At 50.6% G+C, this 17,906-nt stretch overlaps 6 protein-coding genes across 6 annotated transcripts; 3 read left to right on the top strand and 3 right to left on the bottom strand.

The window, feature by feature from the left end:
• Positions 1-14: 14 nt before the first annotated feature.
• On the top strand, positions 15-2,243 carry Z518_09999 (uncharacterized protein; the record flags this gene model as incomplete). The annotated part of the gene is made up of 2 exons (XM_013412616.1): positions 15-58; positions 104-2,243. The coding sequence occupies 2 exons, from the start codon at positions 15-17 to the stop codon at positions 2,241-2,243; spliced, it is 2,184 nt and encodes a 727-aa protein (XP_013268070.1).
• Positions 2,244-3,903: 1,660 nt separating this feature from the next.
• Positions 3,904-6,431, bottom strand: Z518_10000 (uncharacterized protein; the record flags this gene model as incomplete). The annotated part of the gene is made up of 6 exons (XM_013412617.1): positions 3,904-5,330; positions 5,386-5,614; positions 5,669-6,092; positions 6,147-6,218; positions 6,276-6,345; positions 6,407-6,431. 6 exons carry the CDS (start codon positions 6,429-6,431, stop codon positions 3,904-3,906), a joined length of 2,247 nt encoding a protein of 748 aa, XP_013268071.1.
• Positions 6,432-7,605: 1,174 nt separating this feature from the next.
• Z518_10001 (uncharacterized protein) lies at positions 7,606-8,591 on the bottom strand (the record flags this gene model as incomplete). Its single annotated transcript, XM_013412618.1, has 2 exons — positions 7,606-8,528; positions 8,561-8,591. 2 exons carry the CDS (start codon positions 8,589-8,591, stop codon positions 7,606-7,608), a joined length of 954 nt encoding a protein of 317 aa, XP_013268072.1.
• A 708-nt stretch (positions 8,592-9,299) lies between these two features.
• Positions 9,300-10,926, bottom strand: Z518_10002 (uncharacterized protein; the record flags this gene model as incomplete). The annotated part of the gene is made up of 2 exons (XM_013412619.1): positions 9,300-10,744; positions 10,806-10,926. The coding sequence occupies 2 exons, from the start codon at positions 10,924-10,926 to the stop codon at positions 9,300-9,302; spliced, it is 1,566 nt and encodes a 521-aa protein (XP_013268073.1).
• A 1,374-nt stretch (positions 10,927-12,300) lies between these two features.
• On the top strand, positions 12,301-13,455 carry Z518_10003 (uncharacterized protein; the record flags this gene model as incomplete). Its single annotated transcript, XM_013412620.1, has 4 exons — positions 12,301-12,329; positions 12,405-12,738; positions 12,802-13,216; positions 13,286-13,455. 4 exons carry the CDS (start codon positions 12,301-12,303, stop codon positions 13,453-13,455), a joined length of 948 nt encoding a protein of 315 aa, XP_013268074.1.
• Positions 13,456-14,886: 1,431 nt separating this feature from the next.
• Positions 14,887-17,115, top strand: Z518_10004 (uncharacterized protein; the record flags this gene model as incomplete). The annotated part of the gene is made up of 3 exons (XM_013412621.1): positions 14,887-15,221; positions 15,292-15,506; positions 15,557-17,115. The coding sequence occupies 3 exons, from the start codon at positions 14,887-14,889 to the stop codon at positions 17,113-17,115; spliced, it is 2,109 nt and encodes a 702-aa protein (XP_013268075.1).
• Positions 17,116-17,906: the final 791 nt, after the last annotated feature.

Consider the following 17,906-nt stretch of genomic DNA (forward strand, 5'->3'; position numbering starts at 1 on the left):
TAACAACAGGCACCATGGATCGCTCGGTGGTTCGACAAAAGGAACGATACCAGCTCAGGTAAATTGCCATTCGGTCTCCTGTTCGGTGACTGACGAATTTTAGCTATGAACTTCCCCATCAAGCATACAAATCGCACGTATATCCCCGCCAATCATCCAATGGCTCAACAGTCATAATTTATGGGCACGAACAAGGATTACGTCTCATCTGGTACGCTGGAAAGCCTTTCAAGCCCATCAAGAAAGACGGCCCGCCTCCGAAAGTCAATGAGATGTCGAAGCCCGACTGCATGATTATTGATTTGGACGAAGAAGACAACGAACCAGCAGCAGAACAAACACCTGCAGAACCTGCGGAATTTGAAGAGGAAGATGAGGAGGTTGATCCTTCTGCGCCATACCGGGACGTGATTCGATATGTCGACATACCATTAGGAGTAGCGGCGTTACGGGTTGCGATTCCACCGGTTCCAAGGGATGTCGAACAGATTCCTCCAGAATCATGGCCTGCAATCTACCTTGAACGCATTGTGATCGCTGTCGCCTGCGCAGATCTTACCATTCGAATCATATCTGCACCCATCGAACCTCCTGCTCCAGAAAGTCAGGACATTTCAAAGATGGATGTACATACGCTGAAAATCTTCGGTCCAAATTCTCATCAAGAATTCATATCTGATATAGCAATTACCCATACGGCAAATCTTTCAAGTGGCCAAGAAGAAGGCGAGGAGCGGTCACAAATTCGACCCCAGACACGATCACAATCTCACCAGAAGTCTACCGAGTCAGATACCCAGCGATGGTCCCTGTTGGTGGCTTCTGTGTCATGTACTGGGTCTGGATTGCTGTTAGTCCATCAACTCCCACTACAAAATGACAACCAGATCTCTACAAATCCGGAGGATTTTTTGCCCATCAGGAGGCAATACCTACGTTGCACATCCATGAGTGCGAAGCTGTCTTTCAATCCTTGTTTCTATCCCGCAGAGCGACATTCCAGCCTCTTGATCACCTTCACCGCAGCTTCATGCGTCAAACTGTTTCAAATATTTCCAACATACACTCTAGACCGCAGAGGTTCTTCTTCCACGGCCGATTCAGCATCGAGCATTCGTTCATCAAGAATATCGGGCAGCGAACGTGGAAAATTCCTCATGACATTTTTACCTTCGTTCATCCAAGACAGTGAGACCCTCGCCCAAAGAAGAAAAAGAGTCCTCGACGCTCAATGGATTGCCGGTGGTCGTGCCATAATAGCACTGCTTGAAGATGGTGAATGGGGAATCTGGGATCTCGAAGCAATAGGGCCAACGTCTTCAGGTGCGGGTGGCAATCTAATCCGAGGTCAAGCAAACATCTCCGGCATACAAGGTGGATCAATAACAAAGTTTGCAATACGATCCAACATTTTCCCTTCAGGAGAAACAAAGCAGAAATCATCAAATTCCCAGACTCAGCCTGTCTCAGGCTCACTAGCTCCGATGACACCATCGACTCGCAAAATTCGATCGGAAGGTTTATTCCAAGGGGCAAAACGAGATGCAGTCGCATCGAAACATAACAACCAGTTTGGGACCATCTTTGTTGGAGAACATATCACAAGGTTGCCGTACGATAACCACGTCGTCCTCAGCTACGGGAGCGAGCACGTCTATGTCCATTCAATTTTCTCATTCTGGAAATCCGATGAAAAGCCTGTCCGACTACCTACCGTACAATTAGGAAGTCAACAACAACGCTCTTTCAGCATACTTCCAGTCCAGCACAACGAAGTGAAGCCCTCACCAGGTCTATTTGGGGTATCCTCTGCTCCCGCATCCTGGACACCCAATTTCCTGATCCAAACCGATCGCCGTCTAATCCTGTCCGTGAACCCGTTATCTGAACCCATCTCTCGAAACGACACCGCGACGCAGACATCTCTATTGGAGACATCAGGGCCTTCGAACCTCGTTGGCGAAAACTCTGATCAAGCTCTCTTGGCCTCTGGCGAGTTGGATGTTGATGGGATGGATCGCATCCTCACGGCCATGGGCACTGGAGATGCTGGCAGCGTTGCGTCGAAACCAAAGCCAATGAATCTGTTTGGTAAGAGCGTGGGACTCCGCATTGACGACAACGACGATGAAGATGTTGGCATGGCGTCGCCCACGCCCGCTAAATTCTCAACCTTGAAGCACGGTAGTGGAGCTAGATTTCGGACCGATGCTCCAATGCCGCAAAGACGGATCTTTACTTGATCACAACCCTGAATTCGGCTTTGAGTACGATTTCAACTTAGACACTCTCAATCGACGGGTCTTCAACTTCACTTCACCTCATCACCTGCTCTTTGGAGTCACAGAACATCCAGCTCGAGGTCTGCCCGCATTTGCACTGTATCGACACAGTCAGCTCGTGCGTTTTCCCATTTCAACCTCAATCCTCAGCTCGGAGTTCTCGTCGATCCGTTATGTTCGTGTCGCAAATGCTGCGCCAAACGCACAGCACAGCGCATGTCCTCATGGTCTGGTCTTGTCAACAAAATGCACTACAAAAGCTACCTACACAAGTCCATTGACTTGTTCTCAGGAATTATATTGCCTTTGCTGCGGAAAATACCTTACGTGTACGTTTACATATTGCCAAGCTCAGGGTCCTGGTATGATTCATTGTTCTATTCTTTCCCTCCCTCTCCTTCCAAATCTATCCACTCTCCCAGTTACCCACCCCCCCTTCTTTTTTTCGTTGTTGTTGTTGTTAGTTCCAAAGGGTACATTAATCCCTCCAGTTCCCTATCTCCCCTCTTTTGCCTATTCACGCTCCTCTATGCAGCCGCTCAATATCTCCCTGTTCTCTGTCACCCTCTTCGCACCCGTCTATCCGGACCTTCTCTAAGCCTTTTCTTCTCCTCTTGTTATCCTCACAATCGCGACGCAAGGTGGAGCCCAAGGCGAGATCAATACCTTGGACCTAGACCCTAGAGTCTAGCTCAGTATTCTTCGCGAGAAATCAAATTTACACTGTCCTCCAATTCGTTCGAAATTCGATCCCCATCTCAGCTATCGACGAGGAGTGCTGTGCCGACGGAGTTGTAAAGTCCAAAAACGCTTGCTTCTTATTACTAGGAAGAAGGTATCACGGTTCTGGATGATTCGTCGTCGGCATACATTGCAACATTTCATTCACCATTCGTTCCCCCTTCCTTTGTTGGCTTTGATTGACTTTTGACTCCGGTTTTTCCCTTTTTTCTTGATCATTGACCTCGCTTGACCCAGGCATATGCTGGTGGCGGACCTCGAAAGGAAAAGAAAGGTACGCGTCTTCGACTACTTTCTGGTTTGGTTCGATAGATTTCTTCTTGCCCTAATTACACCCCTACCCTATCCTACCCTGTCCTGTTTCGAAGTCGTCGCCGCCGTCCATTGCCAAACATCATTGCTATTTGTCACAATGTTTAATATTTCTCTCGTATTGCGTTCATGTCTGTGACATGTAGACATGTAGCCTATGTCCCTCTTGAACTGATCCATTTCCCACGCTATGCAAATAGGTCACCCAAATCCGTTGAGTTCAGCGAGATCGCGTGCGTAACATAAAGCACGGCAACAACTCCGGGAAAGAAATTCGATGGAACCCGCCACCGGTTCCCCATTGTCCGTTGTCTATGGTCTGGTACCAGATGAAAAGCCTGCACGAACATTTTCAACGCAGAAGAGGTCCGAACAAATGCGTATCTTGGCCTTGCGTCGCAAATCACGTCTGGTGCCCGGCAGACCGTTGCACGGCCTGTTGATAGTCCGCCAAAATGCCGCCGGATGGTGGTGACTTTGCGTGTTCTGTGTTGTGGAAAAGACGAACGAGCCGACCGACAACCGCTGTTCGATGACTTAACACCACCGCGCACACTCTGAGGTCATTTCATCCATTATATCCTAGAGCCACCAATTCTTTTCTCACAGCATCCTCACTAGCAATCTTCCTCATCTGGGTATCTTCTAACTTTTCGCCTCCGGCAAACCGCATCTTCAAATCCTCGATCGCTCGGATCTTTTTCAAAAGACCACGGATCTTTTTGTCTTGGGGATTGCCTCCAGGAGTCATCGGGCTAGTAACCTCCAACTCTGGCGGGACCTGTCCCTGTGGTACCGGAGGCGGCGGCGGGATCTGTGCAGTCGTGTTAATATTTGTAGGTGCGGTAGCACGAGGCTTCTGATTGGGTGTTCCTTGAGCATTTCCAGGTCCTTTGGGGGTACCATTAGCCTGGCTATTAACCGAGTTCGTAATATCGCCATGTTGTCTTCTGCTGTTGCTCCGACTGCGCTCCTTCTTAGGGCCAGTTGGCGGTTCAAGACCTGGGGCAGGGACATAATTTCTGCTTCGACTGCGTTGATGACCACGGCCATCCGGACTTCGACTGGGACTCTTTCCCCTTCCTCCCGCTTGTTGTTGGTCAGGGACAAGGTTACCTGCCGCTGCCTGTTCACGTGCGGCAGCGGCCGCAGCTTTCTTCGCCTCTCGTTTCTTTGCGTTCTTCTTAGCCGCCTTTGACATCGGCTCTCCATCTGCTCCTTCTCCAGTACCTGTTAGGCTGACACCACCCCCAGGAGCCGCCCCAGGCGGCAGAGGGGTTTTTTCTTCCACAAATTCAGATCCTGGGACAATGCGTTGACGTGGTTTACCAAATCCATTGGCGTTGCTGGGAAATGACGACACGCCGTCACGAACAAACGCAGCCCCTCCCTCATCCTCACGTTTGAAAGCCAGGGGGGTGACTTGACCTCTCGCACCTGGTGGTCGATACGCTCCCGCAGGTTTGCTGGGTGTTTTGCGTGCGGCCATGTATTCCGTGGCACTGCTGTGGGGCGCTGGAGTTGGAGAGAATGGATTGGCGGCCAGCGGAAATGATGATGACGGCTGTGGTCTCCAGCAGACATGGTACAACTCATTCATGTCCTCGTTGTACATCAACGGGCCACTGGCATGCCAAATGCGAATACCATTGTCAACTCGGAGGCGGGGCGAGGTAGTTGCCGTCAGGACATGTATACCGTCGGGTGACCATTCGCACACACTGGCATTGCTTGCTTCGATGGTACAGATTTTGGTGAAGTGTTTCTCCAAATCATAGATGTCCATCTGTCCGGCAAGGTTCCCAAAACCGGCCACAAGCACAAAACGACCATGTGGGGAAAAGAGGACAGTATTTCGCGGTCCGAGAGGAAATGTATGGACTGACTGTGCTTTGGCATTGAAAATGACAGTTTTCGCCGGCATGTAACCGTAGACCACAGCGAAGCTGTTCGACTTGGGCGACCAGGAGACGTCATGAATCGGTCCCTCTTTGTCTAAGACGATGTTAGCTGGGGTGTGGGTCGACATGGAACTTGAAGAGTGACAAACCCAGATCGATCCTCGAGTCGACCCCACCATTTGCACTGAGCAGATAAAGTGTGGTCTCTCCGTAGTAACTCTTGCCGGTTTTATCCACTTCTGTCTGAGCCAAGACAATCAAAGAAGTACCATTATCATTCCATTTCAGTTGGACTTTGTCTCCCTTGAAGAAGTTTTTCTGAGATATTGGAGTAGTGAAGTTGGGCACATTGTAGACTCGGACGGCAGCTGGTTGTCCCTGTATATACAGATCAGGATTCGGCTCGGTCAAGGTACGTTGTATGCGACATACCTTTCTTTCGGGCACAAAGACTGCAATGGCGTGATTCTTTCCTGGTGAAACCGCAAAATCCGCCACACCTTCGACCCGGATCTTATTCCAGACAGTTGTCAAGTCATGGCTCTGGTAGATTTGGACTTCATTTGTGACCACTCTCGCGCAAAATGCTTCGTCGTAGGTGTACTGCAAGTTCCAACCTGTCTGGGACTTTTGAACAAACCGGGCAATCGCCTCTTTTTCGACACCTTCTGCCGTCGCCTTTTCATCAATGACCAGCCAGACTTTGAGGTTCCTAACCGCATCACCGTTTTCGTCTTTGGAGGGGCGTTGCCATGTAATAATGTAGGTGCCCAAAGGCGAGAAGCCTAATTCGAAAACATTCTCGGCCGGAAGAGAGGAGATTATTGCCCCGGTATCGGCGTTTATGATGTTGACCCTGTTTTCAAGTCAGTGAAATTTCCCAAGCTTTCCACGTCTACCGGGGTCATACTGTTCAGGAGAGGCCCATGCAAAGTACCGACCACAAGGTGAGTAGGCGCAGCAACGGAGATTTCCTTCCGGTCTACGGTGCGCAACATTAGTAACACGACTGACACTGGAGGAAGTAATATAGACGTACCTCTGAAACGCGGGAAGTGGCTCATATGTTGGTGCACCGTTGACCACGCCGATACCTTTGAGAGTCCGGACTACCTGCGGGTCAGCATTCCAACCTTGCTCTCTTGTGGCTGCGCCACCAATGACACCTACAGGCGAACTGGGTAGTAAGGGACATTTTGATCAGTAGAATGTCACAATTATTTTCGATTTCTGAGACGATCTGCTAGATATTTGAACGGAGCAGTACACCTAGTCCACTCTTGCCTTCTACTCGATATCATTAGAATTTGAGTTTCTTGCAGATAATGATATAACGCGGAGAAGATGCCGAGAACGTGCTGTAGAGGCTGAGAACCTGCGGTGAATATGCAGGGGAGGAGGGCTGAAAAAAGTTGTGTTGACGTACCTGGCTGAGGCAGGAGATTCCGGGTAAATTTTGGCACAATTCGAGTCTTTCCGTACTTGACAAGTCAATGTCAGCTATTGCGGTAGACGAGCAAATTGTTTGGGAGGCGAGAGGGTGAGGAGAGGAGGAGGAAGAGGAAAAGGAACAAAGGCAAAGGGAGAAGAAAACAGGTGAATGAGTGAGCCCGAGCGCACCTAAGAAAAAAGTTGTCGTGCAAGGATTAAGTGCCAATAGTGATGGCCGGTTGCGTACCAAATAAATACCAAATACCGCCCTTCATAATGGCGCAAACCCCTTGGCCCAACGGCTTAAGTGAAATGGTATACGGAGTGAATGCCAGATTAGCATCAAAGAAAAATTATCCTGTCATTAATATCAGCGCCACCCATGGGCCCATTGTCCAGAATTTCAATACTCTACGGTGAGCGCAAACACACTCAGTTGGAGGGAGTCACCCGCTGGTTACCGAGTATTATTGGCACCAACCCTGGGCCCTCAGCCTCTCAGCCTCTTCGGGGTACGACGCGGGGCGCCTATCCAGGGCAACCGGACTAGCATCCGCGGATCCAGTCGTCTCAAGCCATCCCAAGAAGCCTGACGCCTAGTCACGTGCTGCACGAAGCAGCGTCGCTGCTTTAGGGGATCTCAGCCTCGCCATATCTATTATTCCTACAAACAGCACTCATTTGTTTTACTTCATTCTTTCAATCAAACGAACAAGAACCCAGGCGACCAGATCAAATAGCTCTATGCGCCGTCATGCCACAACCCACACCGCATAGTATCAGGTACACTCCGAAGTTCGCCTCCATACCAGTCTTGATATCATAGAGTACAGTCAATATCTTCCTCGCCATAGAAAATTCGTAACCAGAACACCATGAACGTGCCGACCAGAAACATTGTGAGTCCAGGAGGCTAGATGACAGATGCTTCCTTCGCTCTATTCCTTTTCAAACGGAAACTTGCCCAGAATCTGACCATCCGCCGTTCCCAAAGGATGCTGGGGGTGGTCCAGATCAGCCAATCGATCACGCATGATTCCTTCGGCCATTTCCGTACCAAATCCTGAGAATCGATTCCCTTGAGAAGGCAGATCCACTGGCGGGGCTGGCTGCATCGTCGTGTCGATGATGTTCTGATCGTAACTCATCCCATCCATCATTTTCGGATCTGTACTTCCAGCAGCAGCACTCGGTGTAATTCCACTCATCGGAGTGCTCTGCCCTGATCCAAATGTGGGAACGGTACCCGTTCGTGGAGTTGAAGGCACGTTAGCATTAGCGCCTGCTCGAGAGCCAGAGGCGCGGGTGTTGTAAGGCGTCGACACTGGACCGCTGACTGTGCTCCCTGCTCCTTCACCAAATCCAACGAGACTGGCCTTGTCCTCGTCGCTGAAGCCACCTGTACTTGAGACGCCATCATCCTGATCCTCGCTCATCTTGTCTGCGTCGTAGTCAATACTCCCACTCGCCCATGTTGTCCTACCACCGACACTACCCGTTGCACTGGCGCTCCCGACTGTGCTCCGCTCCTTGAACTGGGGGACATTGTCAAATCCTGGGCCATATGCGCCTGATCCTGGAGCTAGGTGTCCAAGTGGGGTTGGTCGAGAGGTAGCAACTCGCTCAAGACCAGCAAGACGTGAAATACGGTCGGCTCGTTCAGCTTCAAGAGTGTTGGCTGAGGTTGCGGCTCCTCGTCCACCGTGACCCATTGCGCCATCTTTTATGGCTACAACAGACAAGGCGGAGAGGGAAGTGGTTGTGGAATTCGGAGTGCCGGGACCCATTTCGCTGGGAGTCGCAGGGTCGGACGGAGGAGGAGGAACTATGTAGTCACCGCGGTCAGCTTCCACTTGTTCATCTTGTTCGATTCAAGCTGGGTTCATGACATACGATTGATCAGAGTGGGGCCTCTGTTCGGCATATTGGCCGTTGGAAAGGTGTAAAGTAAAGGGGCAGGTAATTTGAAAGAACGCCGAGAATTTTGGTCACCAACAGACAGAGGAGATAAAGAGCAGGGCAAGTGCAAGTTAAGAGTGCGAGATCGTGAAAAGAATAGAGAAGCAGTGATGTGTCAGTCGCCGAGCCGTTAGAAGCCCCTGGAGGGGCAAGTTTGACTTGAAGAAATATGACGCAGCTGCTGAGAGGCTCCCAAACAGTGAGAAAGTATATGACCAGTTTCTGGTGCAGTGATTCGAGATATACGTCAACTACTTGCGAAGTAGTTATGGGAAGAAGGGGTTGGAAGTGAAGCGAAGGGCGCCTGGAGTCAAAGTCTATGGGCGTGAAAGCCGGGCCACGATGCGCAGTTTGGCAGCTAGTGATGAGTGGGTGAATCGTGAATGGCGCTTGTTGTATCCAAGGTTAACCCCCAGATCAGGGACTTGAAGCCAGCCCAGAAATGCAGGGGGGAACACGGGTGCTGTTGTTCAACTGGGGAACTTGTCAGGCTACGTCATTCAACAGCGTTTTTTGGTTCTCTGTTCGGAGTCTCCCGGTATCATTTTACCAACTACAAAAAAGCAGTCATCTACTCACGTGATATCCCAAACCTCCATGCAGCAATGCAATTATGACCCTGTATTTCCATATCATGCACATGTCCACATATCTAAAGACAGAGAGAACACCGTCATAGCCCCCCTGCGCCCGCTCTGGCAGCATCCACTTCTTTCTGGAGAGCCGCAAGGTCGGCCAGAATGTCTCTCGCATCTGTACCGCTTCGTCCAACGTTTGGATCGCTCCCTCCCGGCTCACTCATACCCAACGCTGCCATGGGCGGTCTTTGTGTCTCAACACTACTCCTGCTCGATCCTCGCCCCCTGCGAGGCGGCGGTACCGGTGGAGGAGGCCCTTGGCTCATGCGTTTCAAATAGGACGATGTGGAAGGTAATCCCGGTCCAGAGTCGGACCCAGGTGACTCTGTAGGGGACTGTTTGCTGGCGAGGCAGGTGTTTTCAGGGACAGAAAGCGCGTCGAATGAAGGTCCGCGGTCGCCAGTACTGTTCGACCGACGTGACGGAGGCGGCGGAGGCGGCTTGGATGTCGAATTCGTGGACGGACTCGGAGGGGCATCGTATCCGCTGAGCACGGAATATCGAGATGAGCTGCTCCTCGTCAACACCGGTTTACTAGGGGCCTGTTGACTCTTCCGTCGGGCCAAGGGAGGCGCTGGTGGTGTCCGTTTCTGAGAGTCAAGTGCGGTAGAAGCCGCTAAACTATCACCTGGAGACCGTTGACCGATTGGTGATGATCTCAAAGGAGGCGTTTCTGAGCCAACATTGCTGCTATCTGGGAGTGAGAGCGAGTGGATAAAGTTATCAAACGTCGCCGTTGGACCCTGCTCTACTCCGATTTCCTTGAGAGGCTTGCCGCGTCGGCTCTTTGGTGGAGGAGGCTTCTTCTTGCCTTCTGGAGCGGTCCCAAGGCCCGCTCGTTGCTCATCTGTTTCGTTCGCGCCTAGATCGTCTGAAGTCCGAGGGCTTTCTTCTTGCATAGGTGGGGCAGTCTCGAAGATCGAGTGCTGTGAGATTGAAGCCGTGTCCGCGCTAGAACTGCTCTCACTTACAGATTGACTTGGGCCTGCCTGGGTATTTTGCACCACACCGTCCCGAGGAGAAGAGGTGGAAGAGGGTCCTCGTTCTCCAGTAAGCAACATTCTCTTGAAAGCATCCACATCCATGGCCGGCTTCGTCGATCCGCTTTGGTCTTTCGCACCAACACCCAATTGATGACTGGACGGCCTCCTCGTACTGCTAGCAAATCGGCCCAAGGTATCCTTGACTGCATTTTCCGGTGAAGGTTTTGCCAAAGTAGCAATCACGGCATTGGCTTTTGCATTTTTCAATGCTTCTCCAATTGCGCCGTCATCCTCGCCATCGGAAGCTTCGCCCGCAAAAGGATCGCTCGCGAGTGCCTGGCTATAGTCTATCGGGAGAGGATCGGACGATTTTGGACCGGAAAAGGCAGTGAGGAATTCCTGTCGGGTAGATTCTGGAGAGGGTGGATATGAGACCGGCGATATGGGAATTGCGGGGGGTGAAGCGAAGTTTACATGTTTTTGTGTAGTACTCGGTGCTGTGCAGGGCATTCAACATCAGACGAGGCCAAACTTGAGACGAAAGGAGTAAACACTTACCTCTGGTATCAACTGACAAAGGCCCCGGACTGGTGCCGCGAGGATCCGCTGATGGGATATGGGGGGTACTGCTGCCGCCAGGACCTTTCAACGAACTACGGCGGAAAGGATTTGTGGACATCAGGTTGCAAAAGCCATGTACACCGCATGCGCGCTCCTGTGGACGTTCTCAAAGAGACACTGATATCAGAGTGCCTTACACAATGGAATTTGACTTGATTGTGTTCTTGGGTAAGCAGAAGGTCGGATCTATGGGCTGCCGAGTTCGGGGTTCATGGACAGGCCGTTGGGCTGAAAAGGGAGCCCTCCCACCTGATTGATTGAAATCGCCGAACCAACCTGCTCACTTATCTCAGCTTCCGTACAACACTCTACAATTCACACTCCGCCATAGTACAACACCGAAATCTATCAGAGCCAGCTCTGGTGCATGTCAAAGAAGTGCCCGTCCTGCACCATAAGGATCACCATGTAATTCACGTGACAACTCGCTATCAGGCCGCGATCGACCGTTATCGAAGGCCAGAAGCAGGCTTATCACGCAACCGCGCATTCAGGAAATTTACCTCATACGGCCTTCTCCGCAGCGAAACAACATATCATTCCAGAACTCACTTGATGAGGAGAGACAGGAAGACGTGAAACTCTGGGCGATGTCCATTGACCCTATGGACTGGTGAGGATTACTGTACACCTTCAACTCTTCGTTCAAATTCTTCTCTGAGCAGTCCTCGCACCGCGTGGTGGGTATATATAGCCATCTGTGCTCTTTCTTTTCGCTGGGAGACCTTCACTCCTCCGTGTCAATACCTGAATCAATCAGTGACAATGACGACCATCGACAATTCCGAGTTCCTCGCCAGCGGCGGATACTTGCAAAAGGGGCGGGAAAAGAATCTGGGCCCTGCGGATCTGGGATTGAAGACGCTAAATTTAGCGCCGTCAAGGTAATATCCACTTGAGTGTTGGCAAGGCGCTCAGACTTGCCATGTTTGACAAGACAAGCTATATTGGAATCTGTGGGAGTGTGAATCTCTTTTAGACGAGGGTTCTCGTGCTGATCAGGTGGTGGTGCAGGTGGTATCGCGATGAGAGGATCTTTCAGCTTGAACGACGAGGGTTGTTTTCTACCGTGGGTCCCCGTCTTATTTCGGTGGAAGCATGCGCTATATTCAGAATTCCCTGTCCCACAGAAGGGTTCCCGAGTCTCGAGAATGAAAATCTGACACACCTTGCTCTAGCTATGGCACATAGCGAGCTTCGCGGCAAGATTTCCGAAACCAGGTGATTACTTGACTCTGGAGGTATGTCTCCGATGTCCGATGCCCACCAAGTTATGTCCAAGGAATGCCATCGTCAATCAGGCTGAGACTCTGGGTAGATGTTCGGTTGGAATTTTTTCCTCATCAAAGACAAAGAAGGGAATATTAACGCGTTCCACAACATCTGTCGACATCGAGGACACCCCATCACTCAAAAGACCAGCGGATCGAGTATGGTTTTAGCGTGTCGATTTCACGGCTGGTAAGTCTGCGTGAGTCGGACTCTCACCAAGACGGGACATTCCTGCCTGGGATTCATGCCGACTCGAACTCGCAGGTCATACTTACCGACAGGAGAACTGCACAAAGCGAGAGAGTACAATAATCTGCCGGATTTTGATCCGCAGGAGCATTCGTTGTTCAAAATACATACTCACGTGACGGCTCAAGGATTCGTATTCGTCAACTTTGACGCGCGTGAAGCTCCAGCGGTTAGATTTGAGGAGCAGTTTGGCGATGACTTTGATCCTACTCCGACATCGAAAACAGGAAAAGAAGTCGGTGACGAATTTGCTCTTTTCCCCAAGGACGGATGGGAGTACGATCACACCTGGAACAGCTCGGAAGCTGGAACAAAGTTCAATTGGAAGACTTTTGTGGATGGATTTCAGGTTGGTCACCTGTCCGCCGCGTTCTTCAGGGAAGACGCTTGAGTGACATGGGCTGTGTCTTAGGAATGCTACCACTGTCAGACCGGACATCCGACAACACTTCCCAAGGACTTTGCCCTGGATCAATATTACCTGAGACAAGGGATCGGTGCCTCTCGTCACTTTCTACCTCCGAAAAGAGAAGGACTGTCAGAGGCTTTCATTACCTGGTTATTCCCAATCGGAGCAGTCATATTTAGCGACAATCTTCTTTTCATTGCCCGATTCAATGCCACGGGAGCGTTGGAAACATCATATCAAAGCGAGACTTATCGAAGAGCGAGCATGCAGAAGCCAAGCGCAGAGTATGACCATTGGATGGAGCACGACATTGCGTATTGGCGCTTTGTTGAAAGAGAAGATGTCGAACTGGCGGTTAGCGCGCAAAAGGGATTCAACAATGGGGTATTGGGATTGGGGAGGCTTCACTCCATCCAGGGTAGGTCCGGTAGTTGACTCTTTTGATTTCTTCTCGCATGGAAGAAATTTCCGGCTGATCGAGGATCAGAACACGCAGTCAAATGGTATCTAGACAAGGTCGGGGATATTTTGGTTCGGCATGCAGAGCTGGAAAAGGCAGAGGGCAAAAATATTGACTATGCCATTCCCAAGATACAGAGTGATGCTGTGGATGGGGACGCCTTGTGTAAGCTGGTTGGACCGGAGTATGAATGGTAGTGGTGGGCGCGAACCGATGGCTCCGGACAATACAAGCAGTAAGGGAAGCTGGTGATTGGTCCCTCTTCTTGAAGTCTTTTATCGGATATGTCCGACGGAGGTGAGGGAAGTTAGAAATGAGAGGCGGAGTTGTTGTGTTTGTAGCAGTGTAGCAGTGTTGCAATGGGAGTGTTTGATGGGGCCGAGTCGAGCAGATGGCCAATATTTTCCTCCCCCTCCTTCTTTCAAAACAGAGGTCGTGGGGATATCTGAAACAGTGAAACAAAGTCCACTGTGCAGATCGGAGGGCAAGATCGAATAGCACAGGATGCAGGTCAGAAAATCCCATCCGGTCGGGGGAGAGGAGCACGGGGTTTCTTTTCCGCCAGTGGTCAATGGGAGGGTATGGTACTGCAGACTGACGTCAGCACTCGACAAGAAAGCTTTCGTGGCTTGTATTGGCTGACACAAAGTGGCTTAATCAATTATTTCCACTGCAACCGCCACTGTTTCACTCTTTGAGTGCCCAGATGGGATCGTAGGAGTGCCCGGGTTCACATGTTACAGTATCATGTTATCGGCATGCTCCAGAGAGGAGATTTAATTTCTCTTCTGGTCTTAACCATGGTGTACGCCCCAGCAATCCACCTTCTCATTATGTATAGGAAAATACCATATCGGAACTAGCACCGAAGCATTTCCGTGTGGTTTTTTTGTATTGGGCCCTCCCACAAAAGCTTGACCTCAACATCTGCACACGATGATAGGGGCACATGGCAGCCACCCACGAACCAAAATGCACCCATGATCCCTGCCGTGTCTCTCTTCTATCAAAAGGATCATCAAGCATCCGCCTCTATCCCGTACTTGTCCGCCGAGACTGAATATTTTGGGTCTAGACTCAATGCAAGTCTGTGATTGCTCCGGCGCTGCTTATTCTGACGTGCTTTTTGCTACCCGGCCATATGCCCTGGCCCAGTGTTCGGAGTCGAGTACGGAGACGGGGACGGGATCCAACTAAATCGTAGTATGCTTTTGCTAGTTCTATCTTAACTAGAAATCTACGGAGTTAGGGAGCAGATAGTAAATCTTTCTCTTTGCCAGGATTTCCAGACCTCCCTCCTTCCTCTACCTGCCTCTACTCGACTCATTCGCTTTGTCGAGTTGTTTGTCACTGCCGTCAAATCCTCTGTCCTATACGCCGGTCGCTACCACTCCCATATCGATGTGTTTGACTTCCCAATCTGCATGACGACCTCCTAATTTTTACCCGATCTACCCCCCATTCACGTCAATTTCCTCCTGTCCATCGTCATACTCGACAACCGCCACTACGATCGCCTCTTCCGCACTCGCTCGCCCCAACTGCTTGTCTTCTCACCCTCAGTCGCTCGCTTAATCCTCTGCAATTAATCCAAAATATTCACCCATCCCGGGGACTCAAACGTGCCCATGACACGAAGACTTACTATCAGCGGCGGCCGCTCTGAGATGGGCCTGCTTGATCACTCGCCCGAACCGGAGACACCTCCCCCGAGTTGGACACCTGCAAAACACGATTTTTGGAAGAAGCCGTCAAAATGGCAGATTTGTATGCCTCGACTACGCCTCATGGCCAGAGTCATTGCCACGTTTATTACCTTCATTCTTCTCGTCAGGATCATGGGTCAGAAACCTCCTCCTCCACCGCCCCCCACGCCTCCCCCAGAACCCCCAAAGCCACCAACCGAGGAAGAAATGATGGAGATTGCAAAGAAAGAGGAATGGATCTGGAAAGATTTTATAACGTAGGTTAACCCGCACTTTCGGCGTCAACTGCCCGTGCGCGACGGAGACTAACTCTGCCACATTCTTCAGACACGACGGTTTGACGCGTGGAACATCACACCTCCGCTCTTGTGAAACTGAGGAGGTCGACTGTAAAAACAAGGCCCCCCGCCTCATTCGCTATGATGGATATCGGAATTTGGAAGAAGACCCCTCTCAAATTGTTTCGTGCATCGGTCCTCGCGGCGTGCCTCTGAACGAAAGCCACGAGGATGCAATTTGGGCATATCCTGGCAAGGCCACTGGTAATAAACGAGCAGCTCTGCCTTGGAATCACCCAGCTGACATATTCTAGGTGCGGTTGACCCTACCATCGGCTCCTACCAGGCGTCTGGATTGGACGGTGACGTGTCCTTTGATCGCATCGGTCGCTTCCAGGCGTACGGCCTCGATCAATGGGACGCCGTCGACGTAGAAGACCTGAAGAAAGGCGGTGACATTAATTGGGACACGGTCAACTGGGGCGAACTGCAAGACGAGTGTGTTGCTGCGAATAAACAGCGATTCAGACCCTTTAAGGAACGCCCCCAGAACTCGATTCAGTACTCAAACATACGACACAAGCATGACGACCCTCCGCCAAAGACGCTTTCATCCACTCTGGAACCAGGCCTCGTCAACAAGGTGAAGCGCACGGCTATTCTCATTCGCGTGTGGACCGGTGCGAAATGGACGGCCGATGTCGTGATGAACGTCCGTGCAATGATCGCCGAAGCTTCTTTAGCCAGTGGAGGAAAATACCAAGTTTTTCTTCTCTTGCATGTCAAGGATGAAAGTATTCCGCTCTTTGTCGGAGAAGATGAACCGCAGTCGACGATTGAAAAATACATTCCTCCGGAGTTCCGCTCGATCACAGAAGTCTGGAATCATGCTCAAATTCGAGGTTTATACTCGGGTCTCGCTGAGCACGCCTTTGTAGGAAGAAGCCCTTGGATGATAATTCAATGGTTTGCACGCAATCACCCCGAGTTTGATTTCTTCTACCAATGGGAATTCGATGTACGTTACACCGGCCACTACCTGGATTTCTTCGAATCCGTGGGGAAATTCGGCAGAAAGCAACCTCGAAAAGGAATTTGGGAACGCGCCGGGAGAGTCTACATTCCTGCTGTGCATGGCGACTTTGACACCGACTTCCGAATCTCGACCAAAAATGAAGATCCTCATCATGTCTGGGGTCCGGTCACTGTGGAGGGAGTCAAACCCCGTGGACCTAAACCACCAAAAGAAGCCGAAGACAATTACGAATGGGGAGTGGGAGAAGATGCCGACTGGATTGGTTTCTTACCAAGTTTCAACGTCACTGGTACCAACTGGTGGTTCCGGGATTATCTATGGGGTTATGCCCAAGGCAAATCAACTCCGAGAAGAGCCACTCTGATTGCACAAGGCCGAGTTAGCCGGCGGGTCTTGGATATTATGAACTATGAAAATGCCGAGAACGGACATCATATTGATGCCGAAATGTTCCCGCAAACCATGTGTCTCCATCACGGGTTGAAATCGACGACCTTTCCTCACCCAATCTTCGCCGATCGTTTCTGGCCGGAGGACGCCTTACAATCAACATTCAACGGTGGACCCTTTGGACAGGCTGGAGGCTATTGGAACAGCACTTTCAGCAAATGGAATGAATATGCCTGGGCCAACATGACCTGGTATTACAGTTCTGCACAGGCTATGCCGGTCTTCCAGAGGCTCCTTGGTGTCACTGCTCTCGAAAGTGGTGGCCCAGAGTGGGAAGGCGTTTATGGGAGGACTGTCGTTCGTCCCATGTTGCTTCACCCGGTCAAGGGCGGTAAAACATGGCAATGGACCGAAGATGGATGGCTTCAGACTAGGGGTGGAAAATGATCTCTTTTACGAACTGAAATCCTTACGAAGTCTACGGCGCTTGTCTCGTACATTCTCTTTCGCATGGGCGTTTGGATTCGGAGGTATAGATGGTATTTTGTCTGACAGTCTGGCACTGGTAAATCGACTTCATCTAACTATGGCCTTACATCAATCGGCCGGGTTAGATACAAATATTGGTCAGGGCAAATCATGGGCCGCCAAACACCGCACTCCGTACACGCTTTGCACACATTTCATGGCGGTTTATTTGCATGAACGATCAAGGGACACCTCTCTGGAGATGAGACACTGAAGACATACACGAAAGAAACATTAAGGACAGGACAGGACAGCTGGATATGAGCTCCGAGTACAGGATGTATGGGCTGAGCTGGCACCTAAGAGTTTCATAGATAGAGACACATACACAGTTGGTCCATATACCGACCGACAATAATGATAATATTTAAGTACGTGGATACTGCGCTATTTTCAGAGTATCTGTGCTCTCACCCCGAAAAGGAAGCCGTAGTTAAGTTCTAGCAGCAGAATCACGACAAAGGCCGCAAGATAGAACGATAAGCTCAGAGCCATGTGCTAGCTGTCTGATTAATGAGAAAACATACACCATGGCATGACATCTCATTTGCTGTATAATTTATGATAATACACTGACCCAAAATATATACAATCAAATCAACCCCCAAAATATCCTAACCGACCAGCGCGTGTGACTGATCCCTCGGGCCTTGATCGTCAGAAGGTAAAGGGCATCGCCGGCCGTGGCTCTCAGTCTCGTCTTCATTTCT

This window comes from Rhinocladiella mackenziei (assembly GCF_000835555.1).
Source record: "Rhinocladiella mackenziei CBS 650.93 unplaced genomic scaffold supercont1.8, whole genome shotgun sequence".
Classification (NCBI taxonomy): Eukaryota; Fungi; Ascomycota; class Eurotiomycetes; order Chaetothyriales; family Herpotrichiellaceae; genus Rhinocladiella; species Rhinocladiella mackenziei.